The 26,895-nt window shown below is 39.2% G+C and overlaps 3 protein-coding genes across 4 annotated transcripts; all 3 read right to left on the bottom strand.

Moving 5' to 3' along the window:
- Positions 1–3,981: 3,981 nt before the first annotated feature.
- Positions 3,982–11,225, bottom strand: LOC130567099 (uncharacterized). Of its 2 annotated transcripts, none has more exons than XM_057355010.1 (4): positions 10,979–11,225; positions 7,451–7,587; positions 6,784–7,185; positions 3,982–4,284 (listed from the first exon to the last, which is right to left on the bottom strand). In XM_057355010.1, exons 1-3 carry the CDS (start codon positions 11,112–11,114, stop codon positions 6,799–6,801), a joined length of 660 nt encoding a protein of 219 aa, XP_057210993.1. In that variant the 5' UTR covers positions 11,115–11,225; the 3' UTR covers positions 3,982–4,284; positions 6,784–6,798. The 2 variants fall into 2 exon arrangements, with proteins under 2 accessions (XP_057210993.1, XP_057210992.1); XM_057355009.1 differs by having other exon boundaries at positions 4,136–4,265; positions 10,979–11,222.
- Positions 11,226–18,501: 7,276 nt separating this feature from the next.
- On the bottom strand, positions 18,502–19,837 carry fabp4a (fatty acid binding protein 4a). The gene is made up of 4 exons (XM_057355111.1): positions 19,704–19,837; positions 19,326–19,501; positions 19,131–19,232; positions 18,502–18,726 (listed from the first exon to the last, which is right to left on the bottom strand). The coding sequence occupies exons 1-4, from the start codon at positions 19,774–19,776 to the stop codon at positions 18,676–18,678; spliced, it is 402 nt and encodes a 133-aa protein (XP_057211094.1). The 5' UTR covers positions 19,777–19,837; the 3' UTR covers positions 18,502–18,675.
- Positions 19,838–21,069: 1,232 nt separating this feature from the next.
- mrpl53 (mitochondrial ribosomal protein L53) lies at positions 21,070–25,070 on the bottom strand. The gene is made up of 4 exons (XM_057355110.1): positions 24,628–25,070; positions 23,073–23,220; positions 21,349–21,461; positions 21,070–21,264 (listed from the first exon to the last, which is right to left on the bottom strand). Exons 1-4 carry the CDS (start codon positions 24,677–24,679, stop codon positions 21,146–21,148), a joined length of 432 nt encoding a protein of 143 aa, XP_057211093.1. The 5' UTR covers positions 24,680–25,070; the 3' UTR covers positions 21,070–21,145.
- Between the last annotated feature and the right edge of the window lie 1,825 nt (positions 25,071–26,895).

Here is a 26,895-nt window from a genome sequence, read left to right on the forward strand (position 1 = left end):
TAATAAAAAGTTACTTACTATCATATTAGTTCTGTGGCTCTACAACCAGGGCACACAACACAGTACAAACTACGATTAGATAAAAAAAAATAGTACTCCAAGCATACTGCACAATATCAGTCATGAAACGTTATCCCTGTTGGAAAAAACAGCATATGCTGGGTTAGGTATGTTTTGATGCTGGTTTGACCATCTTAAACCAGCACATGACCAGCGCAAACCAGCATCAAAACATACCAAACCATGCTGTTTTTTTACAGGGATGGGCAGTAAACAACACCCTCTCTAAGTCTTTGTGTATGTGTTTGCAAAATACGTTGAGTGCCTATACGGATTTTAATATGCATTACATAACTTTTCAATAAAGAAATCTTAAGGATTTTATGATGTATTGCATAAAACAGGACACCCTGAGAAATGTAGAGCTGCATATGGCAGCCCAGCCGCTGAGTGAATTGACAACAGGAGTGGAACATTCCAGACATGCATGCGTGGAAGACTACACAAACTCAGTTCCCCGCCTTTGGTGAGATTAACAACAGATCTGTCTGAGCTCAATTCTTGGGGAAATTTACGATTATGGATTAGCCGGGTATTTCCAGTTAAACATTCCAGTCAGGTGAAATTTACAAGCGTGTCTACATAAAACACGTGCTCAGACTTGATTTCATTTGTCGTCAGTCAATATTAAACACTATCTATCACAATTCTCAGTAACATGTAAGAAAGCAGAAATCACTGCTGTAACAATGTCACAGAGGTGTCACTTCTACATATCGGTGCAAATCTGCAGTACTACTTTTGGAGCCCACTTGCGTTCATCAATATTTAGATCTTATCAATCACGTTATATATTATTGTCTTCTGCAGATCCTCCAATGATGTGTTCTCATCAAATTCTTCCAATATAAATGGCATCACATGTTTGAAAACTTCTCTGATAAAGAATGTCAAAACACACACGGTAGAAATTGTTGTGACAGTATATTAACATACTACTATACTTTACATTATTTATATGAAACTATGTTTGGCTCACTTTATTCCACTGAGGTGCACGATTCACAGAAATATAGAATATATACTTTCAAATATAGAGATGTAGATGCAGTCTTCTCAAGGTATTTAAAATCACCACAAGGTGTCGCCAATGTCTTTCACATTGACTTTGCAGTTGGAGAATTGAACTTATTGGATGTCTATCAAAGCGAAGTTTAAGATTAGTATAAACCTGATGACACATACTATCAAACCAGACATCCTGACCACATATAAGTTATTTTTAAGGGGGAGAACAGATTTAAAACAAACAACTTGCCTCAATTATTTTAATGCAGAACGTGCATTTGACATCCGCATGTCATTGCAAAAGGGTCAAATGTAGACATTACAAACAATGAAACTTGTGGTGACCAGCTGTTAAAAGCCTGTGATGTATTTATTTGTATTGTACTCTGTACTCGGATTCTCTATTGGTGGCATATTTGCTGACTGGGCTGCCTTGGGCCGGTGAGTAAGGTCTGGCCGGACTAGTGACCGTATTGAATGGAGGCCTCCAGGCGGAACAGAATTGGCTCATGTGAGGCTGATCGTCCTTGACAGGACGTGAGGCAGCTCGTGCTGAAATAATCATTGCGAAATAAAAGCAGCATCTAGCAAACGCTGACTTCCATGGAACCTGCCAACGGCTGAGGATTACGGATGAGGTGTGTGAGTGTGTCTGTCTGCTGTCGATATTCAGATAATCACAGTATTTGTACAACTGAAAGGCCATTCTCTTTACCAGCAAACGCACAGAAGAACGCAGATGCAAGACTACTGGTGCTTCAATCCATTGTCTTACTTGAACTTTGTCACTACTGAGATTGTGTCAACATGTGAAGTCTGTGTGACCTCTGTTCAGGGCGGATGGAGGGAAACAGACGCGTCAGTCCTTGTTTGACCTTTGTGACTCAGAAACTGTGTATACAAGCCTTTGTCATACACACATTAAGAAATGATCGGTGTAATTAGACGTTATAGGTCTGATTTGCTGTAGCATTTTAGTATTCCTATTTCTATGGTGAATTATCCACTTCACTACTCAAAGAGTCAGTGACCTCCTCACACCCTCACGTTTTTTTTTTATGTTTGAGCACTTTATTAGGAACCCAAGACTCCCTCTTTTCACTTCACCAGTGTTACTGTATTATCATATATCATTATGGAGAAAAAAAAACACTGAAAGGCTCTAAGAAATAAGGTATTCTAAATGCCATATTTTAGGTATGAAAGATAGCAAAACAAACAAACTCATAAAATATAAAATAAGGAAATGTGAATAATGACTAAAATATGATTATTAATGAGCTTTCCAACTCAGTACACTGTAAAACTTTGCTGTAATTTTGCAGCAGGTTTGCCAGTAACTTACTGTAGATTTAATGTACAATTTTGTTTCAAGCATAAACTTACCTAGTTTATATATTTTTCTTTCATAAAACAAGATGAAATATCTTGGGTCAATTTTCTTGTTATGTAAATGTATCGTAATTTAAGAAGTTTTCAATATTTTTACAGAAAACAACGAGAAAAATGCTTAGGAAGAATGTCATTTTTTTGCAGTGTTGCTGTGCTAATGCCAGTCTCTTCTTGCTCATTTTGAATCTCAAAAGTCAAAGTGTTTTAATTTTGATTAAAGTAAATGAAAACAGCACTAATTGGAAGTATATTAAGTAGTAATTAAATCTACAGTAAGTTACTGGCAAACCTGCTGCAAAAACTACAGCAAAGTTTTACAGTGTAGACACGAATGATACTGTCACATTCCACTGTCTACCCTCGTTTTTCACTGGACTACACTCCCCATAATCCCTTGCACCCGTCTCACCTAATCCCCATCATTTGGACATTATTAGTTAATCCCCATCATCTGTTTACCCTTTGTTATCTGTGTATTTAAGCCCTGTGTCTTCCTCAGTTCTTTGTTGAGTCTTACACAAGTTATGTTATGTGTACCTGTCTGATTAAACTTTGTGGATTACCCCTACCTCTTCTTCTGTCATCCGTGAGCAACGCGTAACAGAAGACTCGACCTAAAAGGATGGACATAATCCGCTATTCAGAGGCTTCCCTGCTGGATTTGAGGCAGGATGGACGGCCTCTGGAAAGCTATGTGGAGGAGTTTGTGCAGCTGTGTTACCGGGTGAGTTGGAACGATCCGATTCTTAACCGTGTATTTTTGACTGGTCTGGACAATGATCTGCTCATCCTCATCTTGCTCCCCGATGCAGAGGAGTATTCAATTCAATTCAATTCAATTCAATTTTATTTATATAGCGCTTTTCACAATGTGCATTGTTCCAAAGCAGCTTTACAGGAGCAAATAAGAAAAACACAGAAAGGTAAAACACAGCACAGTGCATGGTGTTTATAGACCAAGCAAGATCATTATAATAAATAATATAATAAATAAATGCAGTCTCCCGGTGAGCAAGCCAACACCTCCCGGTGAGCAAGCCAACACTGCACTGCTCTGCTGTGGCGAGGAACCCAAACTCCAATGCTGAATAATGGAGAAAAAAAAACCTCGGGAGAAACCAGGCTCAGCCGGGAGGGCCAGATCTCCTCTGACGTGTCATAGCTGCACTCAGTGACCCCGACCAAAGCCACCGAGCAACGTCCACGAAGAACAGGGAGAGCCCACGAGCCGCGACCCAGGAAGCCCCACCCGCCGAAACCGTGCAGGTCCAACCCGGTCCCATTCCGCGATCAACAACAGACAACAGAGGAACAACCAGGGAAAAGTAGTAATGGCATAATTAACTTTATTCCTCTGTTGTCCGACATCGACCACAAAACAAGACCAACCAGACCAGACCCACACAGTCCCAACAAATGAAACGCCCCGAACCACAACCAACAAGCCCCCCCACTCCCTACAACACCCACCCAGCTACCTCCAATCAAAGTCACTGAGTGCAGCCATAACTTCAAACTGCTGTCTGTGATGTAAGTTTAGCATTAAATACCAAGTATTGTAAATTTAGCATTTATGTGACAGGTAGTCCGTCTTTGCTCTCGGTTGGGGATGGAATTGTCTGAGCTGGGCCGGCCAGATGGTCGCTTTTTCTTGGGTGGTGATGGAATTGCCTTGGATGGAGCTGGGATGGTCAGTCAGTCCCAGGTCTCGCAGGAGGATGGCACGGGATTTTCCGATGTAGCTGGCGTAATCTCTAGTTGGGGATGGGCATATGACGTTCATCTGGGCCTGGCGGAATCTCTCCCTACCTCGGGATGGGCAAACTGTAGTTTGTTTATTGATGCTGCAGGACAACCACTAAGCAGTGCATTACAGTAGTCAAGTCTTGAGGTCACAAATGCATGAATAAGCTTCTCTGCGTCAGCCACACATAAAATATTTCGCAATTTGGCAACATTTCTAAGGTGGAAGAAGGCTGTTTTTGTGACATTTGAGATGTGATTTTTAAATGACAGGTTGCTGTCTAATATAACGCCAAGGTCTTTAACTGTATTTGTTGGAGTAACATGCAGCCTTCAATTTGCAGGTCATAATCCGAAATATTCTGCTCACGTGTCTTTGGTCCGATAAGTAATATTTCTGTTTTATTAGAATTTAAAAGAAGAAATTACAAGTCATCCAATGCTTTATATCGTCGATGCACTCTGCCAATTTGGATAGTTGGAAGGAATCATCTGGTCTTGATGAGATATATAGCTGAGTATCATCTGCATAACAGTGGAAGCTAATTCCATGTTTTCTAATAATGTTTCCAAGGGGCAGCATGTATATGGAGAATAGCAAGGGTCCTAAAACCGATCCCTGAGGTAATCCATAATTTACTTGCGTTAGATTTGATGATTCCCCATTTAAATGGACAAATTGATGTCTGTCTGATAAGTAAGATCTGAACCATTGTAGTGCCTGTCCCTGAATACCGGTATAATTGTGTAAGCGATCTAGAAGTATTTTATGGTTCTACAGTATCGAACGCAGCACTAAGGTCAAGCAGGACTAGGAGTGAGATGTTACCTTTATCTGATGCTATAAGCAGGTCGTTTGTAATTTTAACGAGCGCAGTTTCAGTACTATGATGCGGTCTAAAGCCTGACTGAATTTTTCGTGTATGTCATTATTTTGTAAGAAAGAGCACAACTGAGTGGACACTACTTTTTCTAGTATTTTAGACAGGTAAGGGAGATTTGAAATCGGTCTATAGTTTCCTAGTTCATTGGGGTCTAAGTTTGGTTTCTTGATAAGAGGCTTAATGACGGCCAGTTTAAAGGCTCCTGGGACATGGCCTAGATTAATTGACGAGTTGATAATGTTATAAATGGGCTCAATTGCAACGGGTAATAACTCTTTTAATAATTTAGTTGGTATGGGGTCTAATAAGCAAGTTGTAGGTTTAGATGTTGCAATAAGTTTAATTAAATCTTCCTGTTTTATAGTTGAAAAACACTGTAGCCTTTCTTTTGGGGCGATGGTTGGTACTAATTCTATAGGACAGACTTGGAGGTTGAGTTTTTACTATTTTGTCTCGTATGTTTTCGATTTTCTCTGTAAAAAATTCATGAAATCATTGCTACCAAAGGTGCAGGCGGAATACCCAGGTCAGGTGAAGTCCAACTAATTGGGTTTGTTTCCATTTGCGCTCCAGTTTACGTGTTTCTCTTTTAAGGGCGCGAGTGGTGCTATTGTACCATGGTGCTGCGTTTTTCTCATTAATCTTTTTTGACTTCATAGGTGCGACAGCTTCTAATGTATTAGAGAAAATAGTACCCAATTTGCTGGTCATGTCATCGAGCGATTCTGTATTTATTGGTATGGTTATTAAAGGAGTCAGATCTGGCAAGCTCTTTGGAAACTATCTTTAGAGTCGAGGTAATTGTTCTACCCTGTCGATAACGAGTTAAACGGCTGATTTCTGCAGTGCGCAGTGTACATGTTATAAGATAGTGATCAGTGACATCGTCGCTTTGAGGTATAATATCTATATTGGTTAGATCGGCTCCGTGAGATATAATCAAGTCTAGTGTATGATTAAATCGATGAGTGGGTCCATTGATGTGTTGTGTTACTCCAAAAGAGTGTAATAGCTCTGTAAACGCCACTGCTAATGCATCGTTAGCACTATCTACGTGGATATTAAAGTCTCCGACAATTAGTACTTTATCAACGTTAACCAATAGGTCCGATAGGAAGTCCGCAAACTCTTTCAGAAAATCAGTGTAGGGACCAGGGGGTCTATACACTGTAGCCAACGTACAAGAAAGCAATGATTTTTTACTGTCAATTGGAACAATTATGTTCAACGCAAGCACTTCAAATGATTTAAATTTATGCTCCGTTCTCTGAGTTACAGTAAGAAAGTCTCTAAAGATTGTTGCGACACCGCCACCTCGACCAACCGACGTGGCTCATGCATATAACAGTAGCTTGGTGGGGTACACTCATTTAGACCGTAATAATCATTTGGTTTAAGCCAGGTTTCGGTAAGGCAAAGTATATCAAAACTGTTGTCTGTGATCATTTCATTTACAATAACTGCTTTTGAATTTAGTGATCTAATATTAAGTAGGCCGAACTTTATGAGTTTGTTTTGGTGTTTATTAATTGTCCTCAGGTTTAATCACGATTAGATTTTTTCTCTGAGATTTGGCTATTTTGTTATTTTGTAGTATTATTCGGGGGACAGACACAGTCTCTATGCATTTGGAAGCAGTAACATTTCTAACAGATGAGTGGGAGGAACACAGACTATGGTTGAAGTTTTGACTTACCGCTGGGAGACGTAGTCAAGCGGTGCGTAGCGTCTTTGAGATGTTGTCAGACAGAAGAACCGCTCCGATGCTGCTGGGGTGCAGGCCGTCAGGGCGGAAGAGCCTAGGTCGCTCCCAGAACAGATCAAAATTATCAACAAAGAGCAGCTTCTGTTCAATACACCATGACATCAACCATTTATTTAGAGCAAATAGTCTACTGAACTTTTCATTCCCTCGTCGGTAGGTAGGAAGCGGCCCTGATACGATGATCCTCGCCGTGGGCGATGCGTTGCGTACCGTCTCGATCAGACTCCTGAAGTCCCTCTTCAGGATCTCCGACTGCCTCATCCTGACGTCATTCACCCCCGCGTGCAGCACGACAGCTCCGACGTTAGCATCGTCCTTCAGGATCGCAGGTACCTGCGCAGAGACATCAAGAACACAGGCGCCAGGAAAACAATGAGTGTGCACCTTACCTTTAGTGGAGGTTCCTGGTCGGGATCTCGAAGACCGGTGGCGGCGGTTGGGTCATCGCTCCAGTCCTGGCTCGCGCCTTTTGCCGTGGGTGTGCCGGTGCAGGAGTGAAGTTCATTTGGGCTGACCGTGTTCTCGAAGCCTGGGCTCTGTGCAGAGAAACATGCGGAGTAGAAGTGGAAGGAGTATTAAAATTGCGATGAAAACTTACCGCGGATTTGCGAGCGTCAGCTCTGGATGTTTCCAGCGCCGTTTTACGTTCTCGCAGCCGTGTCTGCTTCTCTAGTAGATCCTGGATCTGCTTCTCCACAGCCTCCAGTTCCGACTGAAGTGCGATCGTTTCCTCATCTGCACTCAGAGGTACAAACACATCTGAAACATTAGCCATTAGTGATGTAATAATGAGAACAGTGTGTTAAGCAGTGAGCAGGCAGGCTGGGAATGCTAACAGCCTGAGGCTAATAGCGAGTGATCCGATAAAAATAAATTATCGGTGCATTTAAGGACGATTTTTGGTATGGGATATACTTAAGGATATGTTTTACCCTCTGTGAATAACAATTTAAAACACAAGTCTTAAGATATAACAAGAATAAACAATGTATTAAGAATAAGTTTGAAAGAGCTCCGACTCAAACCACGCGCTCTCAGCAAACAGGAAGTGAGTATCTGCTGGAGGTCTTCATAAATCGAGTCCTTCAAGCGGTTGGCTCTGAATTCTGCATCGGGGTGGCTGATAGGGACTTGAGTGATGATCGTCCAGCACCAGTCATTAACGGTGGGTTCGTTCCAGCTCACCCCGGGTCCACGCCTCACTCCTCCACCAACCAATGCTCACCCAAGATTGTGCCTCATCGCTCACCCGAGCAAGCTCCATGACACGGGGGAGGTGTGGAAGGCCAAAAGGGCCAAAACTCCCCCGATTTGATGAACTTCTCTGCTCCTGAGCTTCCCAGCCACTCTGTTCGAGAGCTGCCGAGGCTCGCTGCCCCTGAGCTCAGCCTGGTGGACCGGCTGTTGCTGCTGGACTTTTCCTCGCCGCCAGAGGCCACTGCCCAGCCGCCCGGCCTCCAAGAGTGTTCCGAGCCGCCAGAGCCCGCCGCCCGGGCTCCAAGAGTGTCCCAAGCCGCCAGAGCCCGCCGCCCAGCCACCCGGCCTCCAAGAGTGTCCTGAGCCACCAGAGCCCGCCGCCCAGCCGCCCGGCCTCCAAGAGTGTCCCATGCCGCCAGAGCCCGCCGCCCAGCCACCCGGCCTCCAAGAGTGTCCCGAGCTGCCAGAGCCCGCCGCCCGGCCTCCAAGAGTGTCCTGAGCCACCAGAGCCCGCCGCCCAGCCGCCTGGCCTCCAAGAGTGTCCCGAAGCATTCCTAGAGTCCCCAAGAAAGCCGGAACTTCCACCCAGCCTCACTCTTCCATCTCCTCTCTATCTGTCATCACCACCACGTCAGCCGCTGCATCCTGCCAGTCCCTCTGCTCACCCTCAGCCAACCATCGGTGATGTGGGATCGCCATGGTGCTGTCAGTCCACATCGGCTTTGTGGCTGGAGGATCCCTCGTCTCCATCCTCAGCCTCTGAGGCCCAGAATCCGTCTCGGCTCATCGACCCCTTGGCTCCACCTCAGCTCAAAGCTCCCTCGTCTCCACCATCGCCCGGTAATCCACCAGCTTCACCGGGCTCCTTCGTCCCTCCGGTTCCGCCTTGGTCGGTCGTCGAACCGCCATCGCCTCTGGACTCCACTCCTCTGGCTGTGCCTCGTCGCTCTGTCCCACCGGCTCTGTTGGGCTCCTCCCTCCCTCTAGCTACACCTTGGTCCTCAGTCACTCCGGCTCCACCGCGGACTCCCGGATCTCCGTCTCCGCCTTGGTCGCCTGAGCCGTCGGTTCCACCCGGGCCCTCTGGATCCTCGCTGCCACCCTGGCTCTTCGGCTCTACGTCTCCGCCTCAGGCTCCACCTCCACCTGTGTCGCCTCCGTCATTCGGCCCCCTGAAGTCTTCTGCTCCTCCTCCATGTCTCTGCCCTCCATCGGCTCCTCCGTGGGTTCCCCTTCGGGCTGTGGCCTCGGTCCCAACTGGCTCCTCCTGCTCCGGCTCCCTTCTGTCTCCACCCTGGCTCCTTCCACCTTCATCACCACCTTGGTCATCTGCCTGCCATCATCAAATGTCGCCACCTGAGGTTTGTCCCCCTCCCGAACCCCCACCCACCCTCCTCTGTTGGATCTGTTGTGGCACGAGATCACGCCTTTTCGGGGGGGGGCGTACTGTCACATTCCACTGTCTGCCCTCTTTTTACACCAGACTACACTCCCCATAATCCCTTGCACCCATCTCACCTGATTCCCATCATTTGGACATTATTAGTTAATCCTGTTAACCCTCTGTTTACCCTTCGTTATATGTGTATTTAAGCCCTGTGTCTTCCTCAGTTTTTTGTCGAGTCTTACACAAGTTATGTTATGTTTACCTGTCTGATTAAACTTTGTGGATTACCCCTACCTCTTCGTAACAGATACCTCAGATTATTGGACTTTTCAAGGTATATGTGCTTTTGCTTTTCAATCATTTAGTCACACAGTTTTCACTTGTCAGATGTTATAATACAAAATAAATTAATAAACGTATCATAGTAAATAAACATGGTATAAATACATAAAACCAAAAAGATCAGAGAGACTTGGTATCATTTTATTTGGCCATCAAACAACACCCAGCATCATTCTGGTTCCACTTTCAGGAATTAAAGGGTGAAGATTAGTCAATTCTGGACTTTGAGAGTAACAAACAATTGTGGTTTTACATTGGCCTTGAAAATGTGGATCTTGGAAATGTTCTTTCATCCTGCAGTGATTCACTTTTTCTTTGCTGATGTGATGATTTTATCGTAACCGCTGCAAACTCTGCAAAGTTGTATTCTGGTTTTGGTTTATATGGCATTCTTTTTGTTGATGGTAAGAAAGTAAAAAAGTGAGAAAATGTGTGTATAAATGCTGAATCAGTGCCCAGGAAATCATGTGATGTCAACACATTCGCACCCATTGTAGAAGTCTTTGTTACTTTGAAATGTTATGTTCAGAATCATTGTCAATATGTAACCTTTTATTGCAAGACAATATAATGCATGTTCTTGATAAACAGCACAAACTGAAATGTGGATAATGGATATGCACACAACTTGACATGTGACATCATCAATGTTTCAGGTTAAGATAAAGGAAAGTATTTTTTAGATTTTCTGCTTGTTCATCATTTGTGTCACCTGTAAAACCCAGGTAAACTTTTCTGTGATTTACTGTTTTCTACTAAATCATCCCACATAATGCAAAGCAAATGAATCTTAATGTCCTAAATATTGAGTAAAGCCATGTTAAATATTGCAATCATAGTGAAATTATCGGTTTAAATGAAACTTTGAAGTTTGTGCTGGTACTTTTGTGTCCTATGTGAGAACTCGGAGCATCCAAAATCCCTTTTTCAGAAGATTTGTAGCTCTTCGTATTTAACACCAAGACCTCATTAATTTAATTACGTCTGCTTCTTAACATTTTCAGAGCTTGGCGTCAATGCTCATACCACCCACTACTCACTTTGACTGACCCAGTTGGTGAGCACTATATGTGGGCTGGCTGTCCAATCACATGAGCCACTTCCCCCTCGGCTTTTCTAGATCAAAAGTTAGCCGTGGGAAAAGCCATAAAGCATTCCTGAACATCTGACCTATTGAAAGTGTTTGTTTGCAGTACTTACAGCTGTGTGCAGACAAAGACTCACGGCAAACGGCCTTGACTTCAAAGTTGCTTTGTATTCCAGATTTAGACAATGTTTTGAGCACGGAGGAACAAGTGTAGACTAAAGGGTTAAGTTTGGCTTTTTGTAATAGCATCGATCTGAGGTGTGGCTCAGAAAACCTAAATGATCCAAAATCTTGTTTGTTGTTTCATATAAATCCTTATTCCTCCAGTTAAACACGATCATAAGGGGTTTGTTTACCAGCAAGTAGCAAGAAAAAAGGTCCCTGAATAACTTATTACTTCCTTTTTCCTGTAATCTATCACAAGCTGCCATTATCTCCCCCCAGCAGCATGTGGAAGTACGTGTTTTAAAGTAATTAAAGGGTGTTCACAAAACTATTGTTGACCATACTCATACCCTTAAACATAAAAACTCATAGACACATGTCTTTTTATATTCACTGGAATAAAAGTTGTGTAAATAAGTTACACACTGTCTGTTCCACTATACAGGAAAAAGTACTTTTTCTTTGCTTGACATGTATTGAAATGGATCAGTTGAACACAAAGACACTGGCGGAAAGACGTGAGTGTTTCAAGGGCTTTTAATGTCATAGCGTATAAGGACTGCCAGAAAAACTGTGTGTGAGGCAAAATAAGCTTTTCACAGTTATGAGGCAGGATGGGTTATGGGAGTGAGGTTTAACTCCTACATGCACATCATCTTATCTGGGCTGTGGTGTTACAGTATGTTACCCCAAACTATACCTATCTAACAGGAATTCCAAACAAAATTCCAAATGCCTTATCTGTTCCCAAATGAGAAGATTCACACCGTGTTCCACAAATCCTGAACTGCAGCCTATTGAAATAAATGAGAAGGTTACGCCGCTGTGTCCAAAAGCTCAAAACTGATGTCTAGTTTACATAGGTAGTAAAGGCACATATATCAATTCAACGTTTATGTCACATCCTGTCACAAAAGACTGATTTTGAAGACATATTTCTGAAACCACTCAGAGAAAACTGTTGCGAACATTTCCATCTTTAACATTAGTGCAACAGTGCTTTGGGTTACCCAAGTTTGAGTCCTGGCTTGTGGTCCTCTCCAAAAACATTTACATCAAATCAGAGTGCAGTGCATTATGGGTAAAACAAGATGAGCGTTGTAAATGAAGTTGTTTACTCAGCTTTCGGACACCAACACAAAATGGCAGAAATGCATTATATAGAAGATAGGGAATGGTCTCCGACACAGTTTTAGACACTTTAATCCCTATGACATCCCAAAATACGAATGTCCGTTTTTTCTTCTATACTCATTCACAGATAATGTCGTCTATAAATATTTGCGTGGCTACTGTCTCTTTAATGTTTTAGGTGCAGTTAAGTCTAGTCATTCATGATAGAGTTGTCTTAAAGTGATAGTTCACCCAAAAATAAAAATGATGTCATCGTTTACTCACCCTCTTGTCATTTCAAACCTGTATGACTTTCTTTCTTCCGCAGAACACAAAAGAAGATATTTTGAAGAATGTTGTTAACCGGCACCCATTCACTTGCATTGGTTTTGTGTCCATACAATAGAAGTGAATGGGTGCTGGCGCTGTTCGGTTACCAATTTTCTTCAAAATGTCTTCTTTTGTTTTCTGCAGAAGAAAGAAAGTCATACAGGTTCGAAGTGACAAGAGTAGATTATATTTACTAAGAACCAAGCTGTAACAAGTTTAACATGTCCTTGGTGGCAAATACGAATGAATGAGATGAGATGACTAGATTTTCTATTCATTTTTGGCTATTCCTGTAAGTATCGCAATCAAAAAATGTTGATATTTCTGCACATTTTGTCCCCTTTGCTACATCACTACTTTTTGGTGTTTTTATACCAAAAGGGAACGATTTCATGCATCTGCAGCCATCTCCCAAGACTAACAAACTACAAGGTCAAACGTGCTTCAGAACACTCCAACTTTCCAGCCATTCGCATTCTTTAAAAATCTAAAAATGAATTCCTCGGCCAGAGACGTGTGCCCTTCAGTGACCAATTCATCTCTTTGTGTTCCAGGCCGGATTTGGAGTCCTAAAGGCTGGTTGCATAGCAACAGGCCTCCCGCTGAGCCCTGCTGATATCAATTTTGACTCCAATGACACACAGCAACCCTGATTCCCACCAGGCGAATGAAGGCACATGAACTCAAAACCCCTTTTGTCGGATAATGTCGACAGATTGATTTGTAAATCAAAGCATTGGGCAACAGCACATTCACCACTGTACTGAAATGAACTGACAAATTGAACCACACAGGTCATCTTAGGCCTTGAAAAGATACTAAGTGACTCATAACAATGTTATGATCTGATAACTGTATTGGTTAAGATACTTTTGATTTCTGCAAACAGAGGAAGTCGCTTTATTGCGGTGTGAAGGACTGTAACCTTGGCCTCCATCTGAGACGTAGGCCGACGGTTGTACTGTCGTATTGTCTGTTCCAATGTTCCAAGGAAAGTGAGCGGAAGGGCGCGATCGCTGTTCCTGCTGTGGAGCTTTCCAGATGTTACACAAAGGATATGATATCATTCCTGCAGTGTTATCTGTGCAAGCAAAACAGTCCGCAGGTCAACACGCTAGGATGGGACCCCTGTGAATCCGTCTGATACACAATACTGAGACGTCCCGCATACCACGCACACCCTTAATGCAAAACACAGACTTTCAAGCGGTAGTACACCTGAAAGAAAGATTCTGTTGTGATTTATTTATTCTCTTGTTGTTCAAACCTGTTTATGACTCGTTCTTCAGTGGAAGAAAAAAGAAGACATTTTGAGAAATGTCACAGTGGTTTTGTGTCAATACAATAGAAGTCAATGGGGGTCAATGTTGTTTGCTTACCAAAGTCCAAAATATCTTCTTTTGTGTTCTGCAGAAGCAAGAAAGTCATACAGGTTTGGAATGACAAAAATGATGAAAGATGTCATTTTTGGGTGAACTGTCCCTTCAAAGCAGTGCAGATTCCATTTGTACCTCCAGTATAAATGCTGAAGTTTATTGCTATATAACAGAATAAAAAAGTGCTTCTTTCCATCATTAAAAATCCCAACAACTCAAGTCAAACTGCTTATACCTTATTGGATAACTACATTACATTTAGCCTATGCATTCATTCATTCAGAATAAATTTAATTTTACAGAATTTTACTGTTTTTTTTTACTTTTTTTTAAATATTTTTTTAACAAGTGGTTAAAAAAACATCAAATTACACAAAAAAGACAATTCAAGAAGAACATGAAAAACATAATTTTACTGGAAAAACAGTTTTTTTACTGGTGCCCCAGCTGTCGGAAAATTACAGTTTTTAGATTTTTTTATACGGTAAAAACCGTCAAATTACAGAAAAAGATGGCAAATTTACAAGAAAAACATGAAAAACGTAATCACGTAAAAAATAATATATTTTTTATTGTAATTTATAAATTACGACTGCTGCAAAATTACAGGATTTTTCATATGTTCCAGATGTGTAGAGAATTTCTTAAAAATAATTATCCTTTCCATTACATGCGAATGTGTTTGTGGCTTATTTCAACAAGTACTGTATAGTTCTCTCTGTATCAATGATGTCTTATCAGTTCCTACTCTCTTATGCAACTGGGCCAAAGGCACTTCCTCTTAATCCACGATAACAAACATGTAACCTGTTGCCTTCAATCTAACATCTCTCCGCTGCTTTGTTATGATAACAAACATCTTTTTATTGAGTAAATCATTCCATGTGCTCTGCACCTCTGATCTCAGCATGACCGTGATAGGTACATTAGACATCAGATCGGAAGATGTTCGGTAGGTCTAACATAATAGAAACAAATTTGAGATTGAATGGATTTCCAGTTCCACCTTACGCCCTGTAAACTTTGCACAGATCGGTAGATAGGAAAAAGCATTGTTTTTATTGAATAGGGTGAAATGAGAAAGCTGGCCCATTACCCACCTGTTTCAGCTGTTTTTGCAGTCAGTTACAATCAGTGTATGTCTACGTTTTCCTGTGCTGGGAAAGTGGCCACTGATGGAACATTCTCTGCTTTTTGTGTGGGTCAAAGGGAATGAGTCTGTGGGGACTCACTGTGTTCCAGTTTTGTTACGCATCTTAAACTATGTTCAGAAAGGGAAATGTTCTGAAACAAGGAAAGAAACGCATATCCTTTGTAACCTTCAACACAGTTCACTTGAACACTTCACGAAAGGCTACATCATCTGTAGTGAGAACATGAGCACTATTTGCAGCAGGTTGCCAGTAACTTACTGTAGATTTAATTACTAATATACTTTCCTATTAGTACTGTTTTCTATTTGAGTTAAACTTTACTTTTAAATTAAAACACTTTGACTTTTGAGATTCAAAATGAGCAAGAAGAAACTAGTCTTATTACTTGCATTAGCACAGCAACACTGCAAAAAATGACATTCTTTCTAAGCATTTTTGTTTTGTTTTCTAGTCAAATTTTTTAAAACTTCTTAAATTACAATATATTTACATAACAAGAAAAGTGACCTAAGATATTTAGTCTTGTTTTATAAAAGAACATTTAAGAACTAGGTAAATTTATGTTTAAAACAAAATTGTAAATTAAATCTACAGTAAGTTACTGGCAACCTGCTGCAAAACATTTTACAGTCTTGTATTTCCCAGACCAAAGAGTTTTAAATATATTAATACATTAGTTAATTACATTGATTTTATACATATATGACTATCATTGTACATTGAACACTCACGGCATGCATCAGTGTTTGCAATGTACAATAAAACATAAGGCACTCTGAATACTGTACATTTTTATTAAGTTTGGGTGAAATTTCTCATATTGCAACTTTTTGAAAACACATATCCGCATACACTGTTTTAATCTAAAAGCACTTTTAATACCCTTTGTCGGCATGCATGTGTGTTTATAGTGTGCATATAAATACTATGTCTCCGCTGGTTGTAGTAGTGCAGTAAATATTATTTTTGCTGGAGAAATGATTATAAGTATGCCACGCACAAACATGCAGCATGGAGGCCGCTATTATTGTTTGGAGAAAACCCGCGCATTGCAGCAGAGTGAACGATTAATATGCATGCATATGACGTCATCGTTTTTGGAAAACGCCGCCTTCAGATTTTACACGGAAACGATAATGCCGTCGTTTTCAAAAACTTTCACTTTGGGGCTGTTTGCACGAGACCGTTTTCAACTGAAAACGCAAAAAATGTATGCGTCTTGGCCGTTCGTTTTGACGGAAACGGCGTTTTGGGGGACTGAAAACGCAAACTTTTGAAGACGGGTCTCAAAGTGCAACTTTTTGAAAACGCTGCCTTTTTCGTTTCAATGTAAACTGCAAGACGGAACTTTCTGATGACGATGACGTCACGCACATGTGTATTACACGCGAGTATAGCCAAAACAATATGGCGGCTTCCGGTACTGCCCAGCAAACACAGAACGTTCCCCTAACGTTAGTTTTTGGTTCCCTTTTGGTTATTTTTGCAACCAGAAAATAACGTTTCCAGAACGTTGCAAACTGTTTTTTTAAAAATAACCAGAAAATGACCAGAAAATAGCGTTCCTGATGGTTATTTTTTGGTAATTTTTTTGCAACCAGAAAATAACCAGAAAGTAACGTTCCCTGATGGTTATTTATTGTTGTTTTTTTTAAAGCAGAAAATAACGTTCTCTGATGGTTATTTATTGGTTATTTTTTGCAACCAGAAAATAACCAGAAAACAACGTTCCCTGATGGTTATTTATTGGTTATTTTTTTGAAACCCGAAAATAACGTTCTCTGATGGTTATTTACTGGGTTTTTTTGTAACCAGAAACTAACGTTCCCTGATGGTTATTTTTTTGGTTATTTTTTCATGGTAAAAATAGTCAAAACTGGTAAACGTGTGTAAAAAATGTGCAATACAGAAATGATCACATTAACACATGTTATACTGACCAAATGAAATTAATAAATGTGCCCTTTAATGGCTGAAAATAATAAACTAGTTAAGCTTAATGAAAATACAATCATATACAGTATATCCATGTGTATTTCTTTAGTGTGGTCTGTTTCTGTACTGTATGTGTATGCGCTCGAGAGCGTGCGTTGTACGCTCTGCCGCGCACTCCCGTCATTTAAAAATTAACGGTCATTTCGTTTTACCTCACCCACTGACACATTAGTTTAGTGGTTTATTTATTTTATTTTTTATTTAAAAAGGGTACAGATTTGAGAGTAAACTTATATTTTTGTGATTTTCGATTGACATATCTAAATCATCAGACCATGATTTTGATTGTTATATCTAAAGACCCGCGCTAATACTTCTGTGGTGAGACAAGAATATTGTTTGCCTGAAGATAATTAAATGTTTATTCTTCTGTCAATAAAATCTGCTTTAAATATTCTGTTGAAGTCATTCGTTATTTTATTTCAATATCTATAATGTCTGATGTTGAAGTATAGGCCTACACACAGTGTGGTTTTATTAGAAATGATATACTGTGCTGTTTAAATCGAAAATTAGGTAAAAGGAATTATTCGGCTAAAAGAATAATCTAATGCATTTATTTCATCCTCCATATTGTGTGGTATGATGTATTTTACTTATTTTAATTAGATTAGACAAGGGATGGATAAAAACACAGCATGGATGTATTCATTACTGATGTGTAGTGAGGCCAAACGGACCCGAGAAAAATATTTTAGGCTAACGTTCTGGGAACGTTCCCCTAACGTTAAACTAGCCTTAGGGGAACGTTCTGGGAACCAAAAATTGTTAGCTACACACTATTACATTCGCCAGACTTTAAACACACATATACGTCGACCAACGCTATTAAAAAGCACTTTTGCCTTATAACTGTGCATGTGTATGTGTCTAGGCACGTCCTGTTTCTTTACACAACAACATCGCCATCTACAGTGTGCATTATCAGTTTTCCTGGATCGTAATGCAGACAGTTTTGATAACGCTGTCATGTGTACGTGAAACTTTTCAAGAATGCAAAGGAAAAACGTTTCCGTTTTCATCGTGTAAATGTGGCCTTAGAGACCCGTTTTCGAAAGTTTTCAGTCCCCCAAAACGCCGTTTTCGTGTAAATGAACAGCCAAAACGCATAAAAAGTTTTCAGTTTTTAGTTGAAAACGGTCTCGTGTAAACGGACTCTTATCGTTCAGTTGTTTTTAAGTAAGTTAGCATTCATTTTCATTTGAAATGAAGTAAGATGTCTTGAGGGTTTTGTGACTTTGTTGTGAGATGTGAGTCATGAAATACTCAGGAACACATTTTAGAGACAGATAGCATTAGATTTGTAGGAAGAAAGTGGTTAGTTGAGTGATTTCTGATCTCTGACAATACTTGTTGTGAAATCATAGAAACCAGTGTTAAAATTAAAGATTCAATACAAACTTGGCAGTTTTTTTTGCAGATAACTCTACTCATTTTTTAAAACAAAATGTTGATACATGCATTGACCAAGCCCATTAAAACAGCAGGGAGAAACAGACTCGGTTTAACACAAATAAAAACAATTTTATTCAAACCACCATAAACACTGACTATAAATGCATTTGAAAGTGGTCAGCAAGCAATTGCTTTGGTGTGAAATATAAAATTTCAGTAAGAGCGAGTCATGATTTGCTCATTGAACTGAGCCTGGGATCTTTAAATCCAGATTGGATAACTTCACTCCTTCACATATGTCCTTACAGCAACAACATCACCCATTGTGCATTTCTGTCAAAAAAGATCATGGTTGAAAAAAATAAAAACAAAATAATTCCCATCACAAAAATGCGTTTGTCTGTAAGATATCATTTCGTATGACACTGTCTAACACAGTTTTTTTTACATTTTAGAAATAACTTAAACTCAATTAAGTTAAAGTTAAATTAAGGAAATATTATTTAAAACAATATTTAAGATTTCAAATAATATCATTGTAATGTATAAAGGTCAATGTATGAATGTCATAATCCCATCTATATCAAAGTAATAATTGATTATTTGAAAAATATAATGAATATATAATGTAAGAATAAATAATGCAAAAATATGTTGCTACTATTTTGCATGTATTGTTATACATTTTAAGACATTAAAAGCAACTTTCTGTTCAAAAAATGAAAAAGTTTCCTTACAGCTATTAATTTCCCATCCGTGATCTCTCTCTCTATCCTCGTCTCTTTGCCGTCCCAGGTCTGTTTTTGCACGAGTTTTCCGTTCTCGACACTAATGACGGTCTGATGATAAAAAGAGAGAGAAATCCGTTAACTTTATATCAAAAAGAGCTCAACGCCATACCACTGATATATTCCAGTAATGCCATTACAAACCGTAGTCTTTCTGTCATCTGCAGTGGTCTCCTCGAATGGCTCGTTGAGTTTGAATTTAATCTCAGTAGTTTTGAAGGTGCTCTGCGATTTCATGCATATGAACCCTTGATCATCCACACACAAGATCAGGTTTGGCTTGGTCCTGTTTCCCACCTGACGAGTTGCGAAACCCACACCTGAAAAGTGTGTAATGAAGATCGTTTCGATAACTTTTAATCTTTATCATCAACAACTTTTAAAGTTAAATTTATACCGCACACTGTTTATCATTAAAGCATTATTTCGCGTTACACACAAAGGAAAAAACCTAAAAACCTGAACGCAAATATGCATATGTTATATTTTTTTAAAGATTTCCTTAAATACAAAAATACAAACCTAGCGCCTTCATGTACTCGTCAAAGTTTTCGCTGTTGATCATTTTCCATGCTCCCACGAATTTCTCAACCATTTTTCCAGATGATGTTGTCCCGATCACGCAACTCTTTACCAAAGTTTGATCCGATGATCCCTCATCTCATGACTGCGGGCTTTTTAACAACTTCTCCAGCACGTGCATGATCACACCAGCCAATCAAATTCAATCATTACGCGTCACTCTCTGGAGTTCCTCAAACTCCCACCCAAAACTCGGGGAAGGGTTCGAATTTTTTTTACCACAAGTATTCGGTCAAGTAACATTTACTGGATCAGAGGATACTACTCCCAAAGATCATGTAGATGGCTAGACTTAAAGGGACAGTTCACCCAAAAATGAAAATTCTGTCATCATTTACTCACCATCGAGTTATTCCAAATCTGTATACATTTCTTTGTTCTGATGAACACAGAGAAAGATATTTGGAAGAATGCTTATAACCAGACAGATTTGCCCCTCCCCTGACTATACCATAGTTGGAAGAGTCAAAAGTGCCACAGAACGGTTTGCTGTCCTACATTCTTCAAAATGTCGTCTTTTGTGTTCAACAGAACAAAAAAAATGATAAAGTAATTTTTCCTACTATGGGAGTCAATGGGGGGCAAATACCTTGGGCGAACTATCCCTTTAACTCTTCATATTGCTCCCATTTTGCTGAGGATTATACAAAACAAAAAATTACTGTATATTCCAAAAATATTTTCACTCCTGTTAGCAATGCAAAAGTCATGGTTCGAACAGCAGAAAACACAAAAACACATAAAAGTGTCTGCCAAATGCATAAATTTAATGTAAAAAAGTACATGCATTCAGGGGATAGTTCACCCAAAAATGAAAATTCTGTCATCATTTACTCACCCACCTGTCATCTTAAACCTGTATGACTTTCATCCGCAGAACACAAAAGATATTTTGAAGAATGTTGGCAACCAAACAACAGCAGCACCCATTCCCTTTTATTGTATGGACACAAAACCAATGCAAGTCAATGGGTGCCACCGCTGTTCGGTTACCAATATTCTTCAAAATATCTTCTTTTGTGCTTTGTAATAACCTAATAATGTAATATTGTTTGTAGCCTTTAGCATAGATGCTATTATTGTTTTATAGACAAAAAAGTGTTAAAAATCCTTTAGCACTAAATGTTATGCATTATTTTCTTGGATGTGACCCACACCATTTTTTAGTCAAATCAGATTCATAAAGCCACACAGTTTATTAAAACAGCCCTGTTTTTGTAAGAATAAAAAAGCCTGGTCTGGGGTCCCAGCAAAATCCTTTCATCCGAATGCTCTATAGAAGAAAACAAGTGACTCAAACTCACAATGACATTGTAAATAACAAAAGTTTATTTTACACACGCAAACACACTGTATATACACAGAAATATGCTAAGGGCCGACTACTTCTTGTCTCCTGCTTTTGCTTGAGGGTTTTTAGCACTGCAGCGGGTCTGTAGTGCTGAGAGCATTTCTTGAGTGGTTAGTTTGGATCCTTTCATCACCAGCCTCTCTCCATCCACTGCCAGACATGACTATGTATCACACATCAAATATGACACTACCTCATTATATTATTAGAAAATCAACTTTAAACTTTACTCACCGAATGTGATGTCAATGACAGACTCTGATCGGTCATGCTTGACCTCTGTGATTATTTCACAATTTATATTTGAGGATCTGGCTTTTTCAGAGCCAACCATGACGAGGAAATCTCTGTGGGACAGAAGCAGATAAGATGTGGGATTGGACAGTTTTACTGTGCAACTGACATACATACACAACAGTTCAGGTTTTATTTAATAATTAATTATACGATCATTTCATTATTCATGAAACACCTAATGCAAATCATCATTTAAATATCATTTACAAACACCTAACGCACATGAGGTAATAATCTGTTTAACAAATGTTAAGGTAAATAGCTTACGATAAATATGCGATTTATTGGGCAGTTGCCACCCTGTTATCAAACAGCTGAGTAATAAAAGTTTGGATGTTTGCAACCAACTTGAAATAAAATAGTTCACACAATTAAAGGTCCAATGTGTTATTTTGTGGAGGATCTATAATTGACAGAAATGCAACATAATATACATATCAGTCTTCAGAGGTGTATAAAGACCTTACATAATGAAGCGTTATGTTTTTATTTCCTTAGAATGAGATATTTCTATCTACATACACCGCACGTCCCCTGACATGGAATTAACCCTGTTGTTCACAGTAGCCCTAAACGGACAAACTGCTCTCACGTTTCGTAAATACGTTATCTCCTTCAGCAAAGAAGTGAAAATGTGACGACCTCTTAGTTCTGTGTTAGCCACCGTAGTGCTTCGAAAGGGAGGGGTGAGCGGTAGAGTGAGCTGTTGGTTGCAATTCACAACCTCACCACTAGATGCTGCTAAATTTCATACACTGGACTTTTAAGAAAATGATCTCATAATTTACGTCATGCTGACTTCCTTCAGTTGAACAATCAAGCAAATGTATAAGTTTATATTAAAATCAAAGCTTGTTATAAAACAATACAGCATATAGACACAGTCTACTCGGACCGTTGGCTGAACGTCTGATGCATAAGGTGCACAAACTTGGAAACACTTTGGGATATGTGTACACTTTTGTGTTGAAGGCTACGTATGGATATTTGTTATGGTGACGTATTGAAGTCTTGTGGATTATTTTAAGGATAGATATGCTTTCCTGAGCTTCAATATGCTAAACCCCCTAATAAAAACAATGATGGCATTTAATATAGAATTTTTTGTTTGTGCTCAACTGAAAAAAGGAAGTCATAGCATGAGCACGAGTAATTCATGAGAGATGTTCAAATGTGGGTGAACTACATGCAATAAACGCCATATGAACTCAAAGTGGAGCCAGAAGTTCAGTGTTAATGGACCAAGTTATTCGATGGTTCAAGGTTCAATGATCTTCATGCTTCTAGGGCGTTACCATAAACAGACTTAAGGTGATAACAATAAATTCCCTTATCACAATGAATTGCAAACATCAGCTCACTGTAGCTGGCCTCTCGTAGGCTGTAGGAGTACAAAGTGTTGCTTTGAAACGCAACCATAACAGCGCAACTGACTATAAACTGAGAAACCGACGTCTGAATAATTTCAAATCGATATGCAATCTGTCAGTATAACTGACATCACGACGACATTTTTTTATTGGCGATAACAGTCAGTTGACATTTATTATGACAGAGAACTGTTTAAGAACAAGTCATGCAGACATACCGTTTTAATTTTACCAAACAGTCCCTTTCAACATTAATGTAATGTAAATCGATGTAATTTGCTGTTTTCTTACCGTGTAGAGCGAACATTAGATTCAAATGGACATAACTGTACAACAATTTTCTTAACCGTCTTTAACACAACTGCTCCTCTGGACGCAGCCATCTTTCTCTCAAGAGGTACCCTTTGACCTCTGATGACGTGCCAACCTGGGCGAGGCTCTCGCAACAAAAATAATCAAGATTCAAAATCTTTATTGTCACGTTTACTTTGTTTCAATTAAATTCATATTTTGTTTATCTTCACGAGAATATGGGGTAATAAAGGACCAAAAAAAAAAAATACCGTATGCACAAAGCCGATAAATTGTGAAAGCATTATTAAAAAACATTATATGTAGAAAAAAGACTGTATGAAACCACATTAATATCATATTCATGATCAGTGAAGGAATTCTGTGAAGTCAAGCTAATATCTAAACTAAATCTAGGCTATAATATTTTTTAATAGCCTGTTGTATGCATATTATGGAGTAGAAAAGATATAACGAAATTACATAATTATACTTATTACAGTGCGTTGAGTTAGATTTTAATTTGTAGCTTAAATGTTTATATAAAAACAAAGCATACAGAAAAATAAGCATACATATTCCTGAAATAAACAATTGCTAGAGTAGCACAATTTTGTTTCACACTTTTTAGATTGTACAGTCAGATTACAGCTGAAATGGCTCTGGACGTTTTTCTCTAAATGAAATAAATCAAGTAACAAAATTGCCAACAAAGTATTTTATTGTAAAATATAAAATAGCGCTTCAACACGAGCTACTTAATTTCATTATGGGGCCGCGTCACTCATTGTTACGTCACCATAGCAAAAGCACAGTGACAGAAGCATATTCATTTTGTATTTATAAATACAAACACATACACAAGTATACATATTTAGGAAATATTTACATGTATTTATTTATATTTACCAATAATTGAAATGATATATAAATGTTTATTAATATTTAGATTTTCTTAAATATATGCATGGATGTGTATGTCTTAATAAATACAAAATTATTATGCACAGTAAACAGATAAATATTATGTAAACACAAACTTTTATTCTGGATGCGATTAATCGCGATTAATCGCATCCAGAATAAAAGTTTGTGTTTACATAATATATGTCCATGTACTGTGCATATTCATTTTGTATTTATAAATACAAACACATACACAAGTATACATATTTAGGAAATATTTACATGTATTTATTTATATTTACCAATAATTGAAATGATATATAAATGTTTATTAATATTTAGATTTTCTTAAATATATGCATGGATGTGTATGTCTTAATAAATACAAAATTATTATGCACAGTAAACAGATAAATATTATGTAAACACAAACTTTTATTCTGGATGCGATTAATCGCGATTAATCTTTTGACAGCCCTAAAAAATATATAACATTTTTACCATTCTTAAAAGAAAAGAGACTCATACATGGTTTTATAAAATTCACCAAGGGGTTGATTATCTTTGGATAAGTGCTTTAAAGATTCTAAGTATTTTTTACATTCATTTTTAAAACAATTTATAGAGGGTTTACTGTAATTCCACTTACTTTTATGTATATGATATTTGCCCATTGTAACAATGATGTTTACATGCCGCATACAACATGCTTATGGCCGGATCATCGATTTAGGAGTCTAATGAAGAGGATATCATATCCCACTACCGCTTCTTTTATTCGGCGTCGAGGAGACTCATCTACCGGACGGGACACCTCCCCCCTTGCTGTGAACTCTTATGGGAGCAGGTTATGTTAAGCTTTTGTCTTGTCCTTTATGTTTACTGTGCTTTGAACCTGAACTGTTTTGGCCGTGTTGTCACGTTATTATTGTCAGTTGCGTCGTCATTCATCTCAGCTGCATATTTGCATCTCATACCGTCTTGAGTACGTGATTTTGTCCTCAGTGGTGAAGCTGCCCACTGTTCTTGGCAAAAAATCCTCCAGTGTCAGCACGAGCTGCATGACCTGCACGCTTTCTTTCTCAACAACAGTGGATCCAGCTTTGCTGACTTGAGGATGAATTACGGGCTCCTTTTTACTTTGTGCAACACGACATATTAAGAACCAAAAGCTCAGAATGCTCCTTACGATTTAGGCCCATATTTAACCACCTTATGAAGGGTCAAATTACTCAAACTTAAATGATTAAGTAAATGTTCAAATATTTAAACGAATTGTTAAATAATAACATTGTTAATAAAACATGAAACTTGAACAACTAATTATTTAATATGTAACATAATGTAGGCCTACTGTCATGCCTAAATTGAAAAAAACATGCTGCCTGTCATATAATAATTGTAATGCTTCAATAATATGATGTGGAGATACAGTAAGTTTGGTTTTTAAGATCGAACAAAAAAATCTTCGTCACCTTCAAGGTGAGGCCGGGCGAGTTCAGGTGATGAGCATAGCATAAAGGCAAGAAAAAACTAGCATGAAACCTTTTGTGCTCAACACTCTGAGGAAGTGTCTTGGCAAATGGCGGCCCATTCAACGAAAGTGGATTCACCGAATGGATGGAGAAATGGCTGGACGGAGACGACTGGATGGAGACGGCTGGATGACTAGATCGGCGGATGGATGGAGAAACGGCTGGATGGAGACGGCTGGATGACCAGCTTGATGGTCGGGTGGAGGAACGGCTGGATGGAGACAGCTGGATGGAGAGGCTGGATGGAGAAGCTGGATGGAGACGGCGTACGGATGGATGGGCGACTACAGCTCCAGTCCATCTGAGGAGAAGCAGCCCTTCACCATCATGTCTTACAGTAGAAGCATTTTTGGATGTGTAAATGCTGAACATTTTGCTGGCTGACTGTCACTCAGAAAGGGGAATAAGATTTGACATGGTTCATCTCAGTTTTATCTTTGTATGCCTTTCTCAAGTTTGTGTTGAGCAGTGGTGCCGCACTGTTCTTGGCACACGAACTCCAGTACTTGCATGTTCCTTCTGTTCCTTGCAGATCTGCACTTCAGCTCTCAACAACAGTGGCCTACTGATTTCAGGGCAAACTTTGAGACAACTGTCACTATGCTCTTTATCATTGTGTAGAATTATTCAAATAGTAATGATTTGCCAACGCTGTTTATAAGATGTCACCTAAAACAAGAGAATCTTATTAATTCACAAATGAATTAAAAAAGATTTTAATGTGAACAGGGTGACAATAAAAGCAACTATTATAAAGGCATTATGATACACATAAAAGTCCTCACATCCCAGTTTAAAAAAGGGGGCATGATTATAATAGAAATCTGGGTAAAAACTGTATAAAGACTTTAAAGTAAACAGAGTGACAGTAAAAGTATTATGAAAGGATACAGTATGATAAAACCTTATGAGTTGTGTCTTATCTAAACCTCTTCTGTCTGGTGGTACAGTCAGTATTGTTCAGGTGGAAGATTTGCTATACGTAAGTTACAACTTTAGCAATCCAGGACTCGCTTATAATATGCCAAGGGTTTAAACCAATCAAGCAATCCACCGCATATTTTAGATGAAATTTTAGACAGCTCTTTCCTACAAATCGGTTCGAGATCATAAATATTTGTGGATTGTCTAGACTGCACTGCCCTCTTTAGGTTTCGATACAACATCTCATCCAAAGAAACAGGACCCACAGCAGGAGCACAGTATTGGTGTGAGGGATATTCAACAGATGGTTTGGTGTTTTCTCTGGAGTTTTAATCAGCCATAATCGCCTATGGTTTGCAGAATTTGTTTTATTCATATTTTGATAATCGATCTATGAGGCATAAATGGATTGTTTTGAGACTTTGGGAGGTCCTATGTAAATCGCATGACGAGGACAT

This window comes from Triplophysa rosa, linkage group LG16 (genome assembly GCF_024868665.1).
Source record: "Triplophysa rosa linkage group LG16, Trosa_1v2, whole genome shotgun sequence".
Classification (NCBI taxonomy): Eukaryota; Metazoa; Chordata; class Actinopteri; order Cypriniformes; family Nemacheilidae; genus Triplophysa; species Triplophysa rosa.

Coding starts and splice junctions, on each gene's coding strand:
- LOC130567099 (XM_057355010.1), bottom strand. CDS start 11,114: ATGCTATTACAAAAAGCCAAACTTAACCCTTTAGTCTACACTTGTTCC. Junction 7,588..10,978: donor GTCTTTGTCTGCACACAGCT/GTAAGTACTGCA, acceptor CTCTGAGTGCAG/ATGAGGAAACGATCGCACTT. Junction 7,186..7,450: donor CTGACGCTCGCAAATCCGCG/GTAAGTTTTCAT, acceptor GTCTCTGCGCAG/GTACCTGCGATCCTGAAGGA.
- fabp4a (XM_057355111.1), bottom strand. CDS start 19,776: ATGGTTGAGAAATTCGTGGGAGCATGGAAAATGATCAACAGCGAAAAC. Junction 19,502..19,703: donor CGAGTACATGAAGGCGCTAG/GTTTGTATTTTT, acceptor CACACTTTTCAG/GTGTGGGTTTCGCAACTCGT. Junction 18,727..19,130: donor CGGATGGGAAATTAATAGCT/GTAAGGAAACTT, acceptor CTTTTTTGACAG/AAATGCACAATGGGTGATGT.
- mrpl53 (XM_057355110.1), bottom strand. CDS start 24,679: ATGCGGCATGTAAACATCATTGTTACAATGGGCAAATATCATATACAT. Junction 23,221..24,627: donor CAAATATCATATACATAAAA/GTAAGTGGAATT, acceptor TTTTGTTGCGAG/AGCCTCGCCCAGGTTGGCAC. Junction 21,462..23,072: donor TCTAATGTTCGCTCTACACG/GTAAGAAAACAG, acceptor TCTGTCCCACAG/AGATTTCCTCGTCATGGTTG.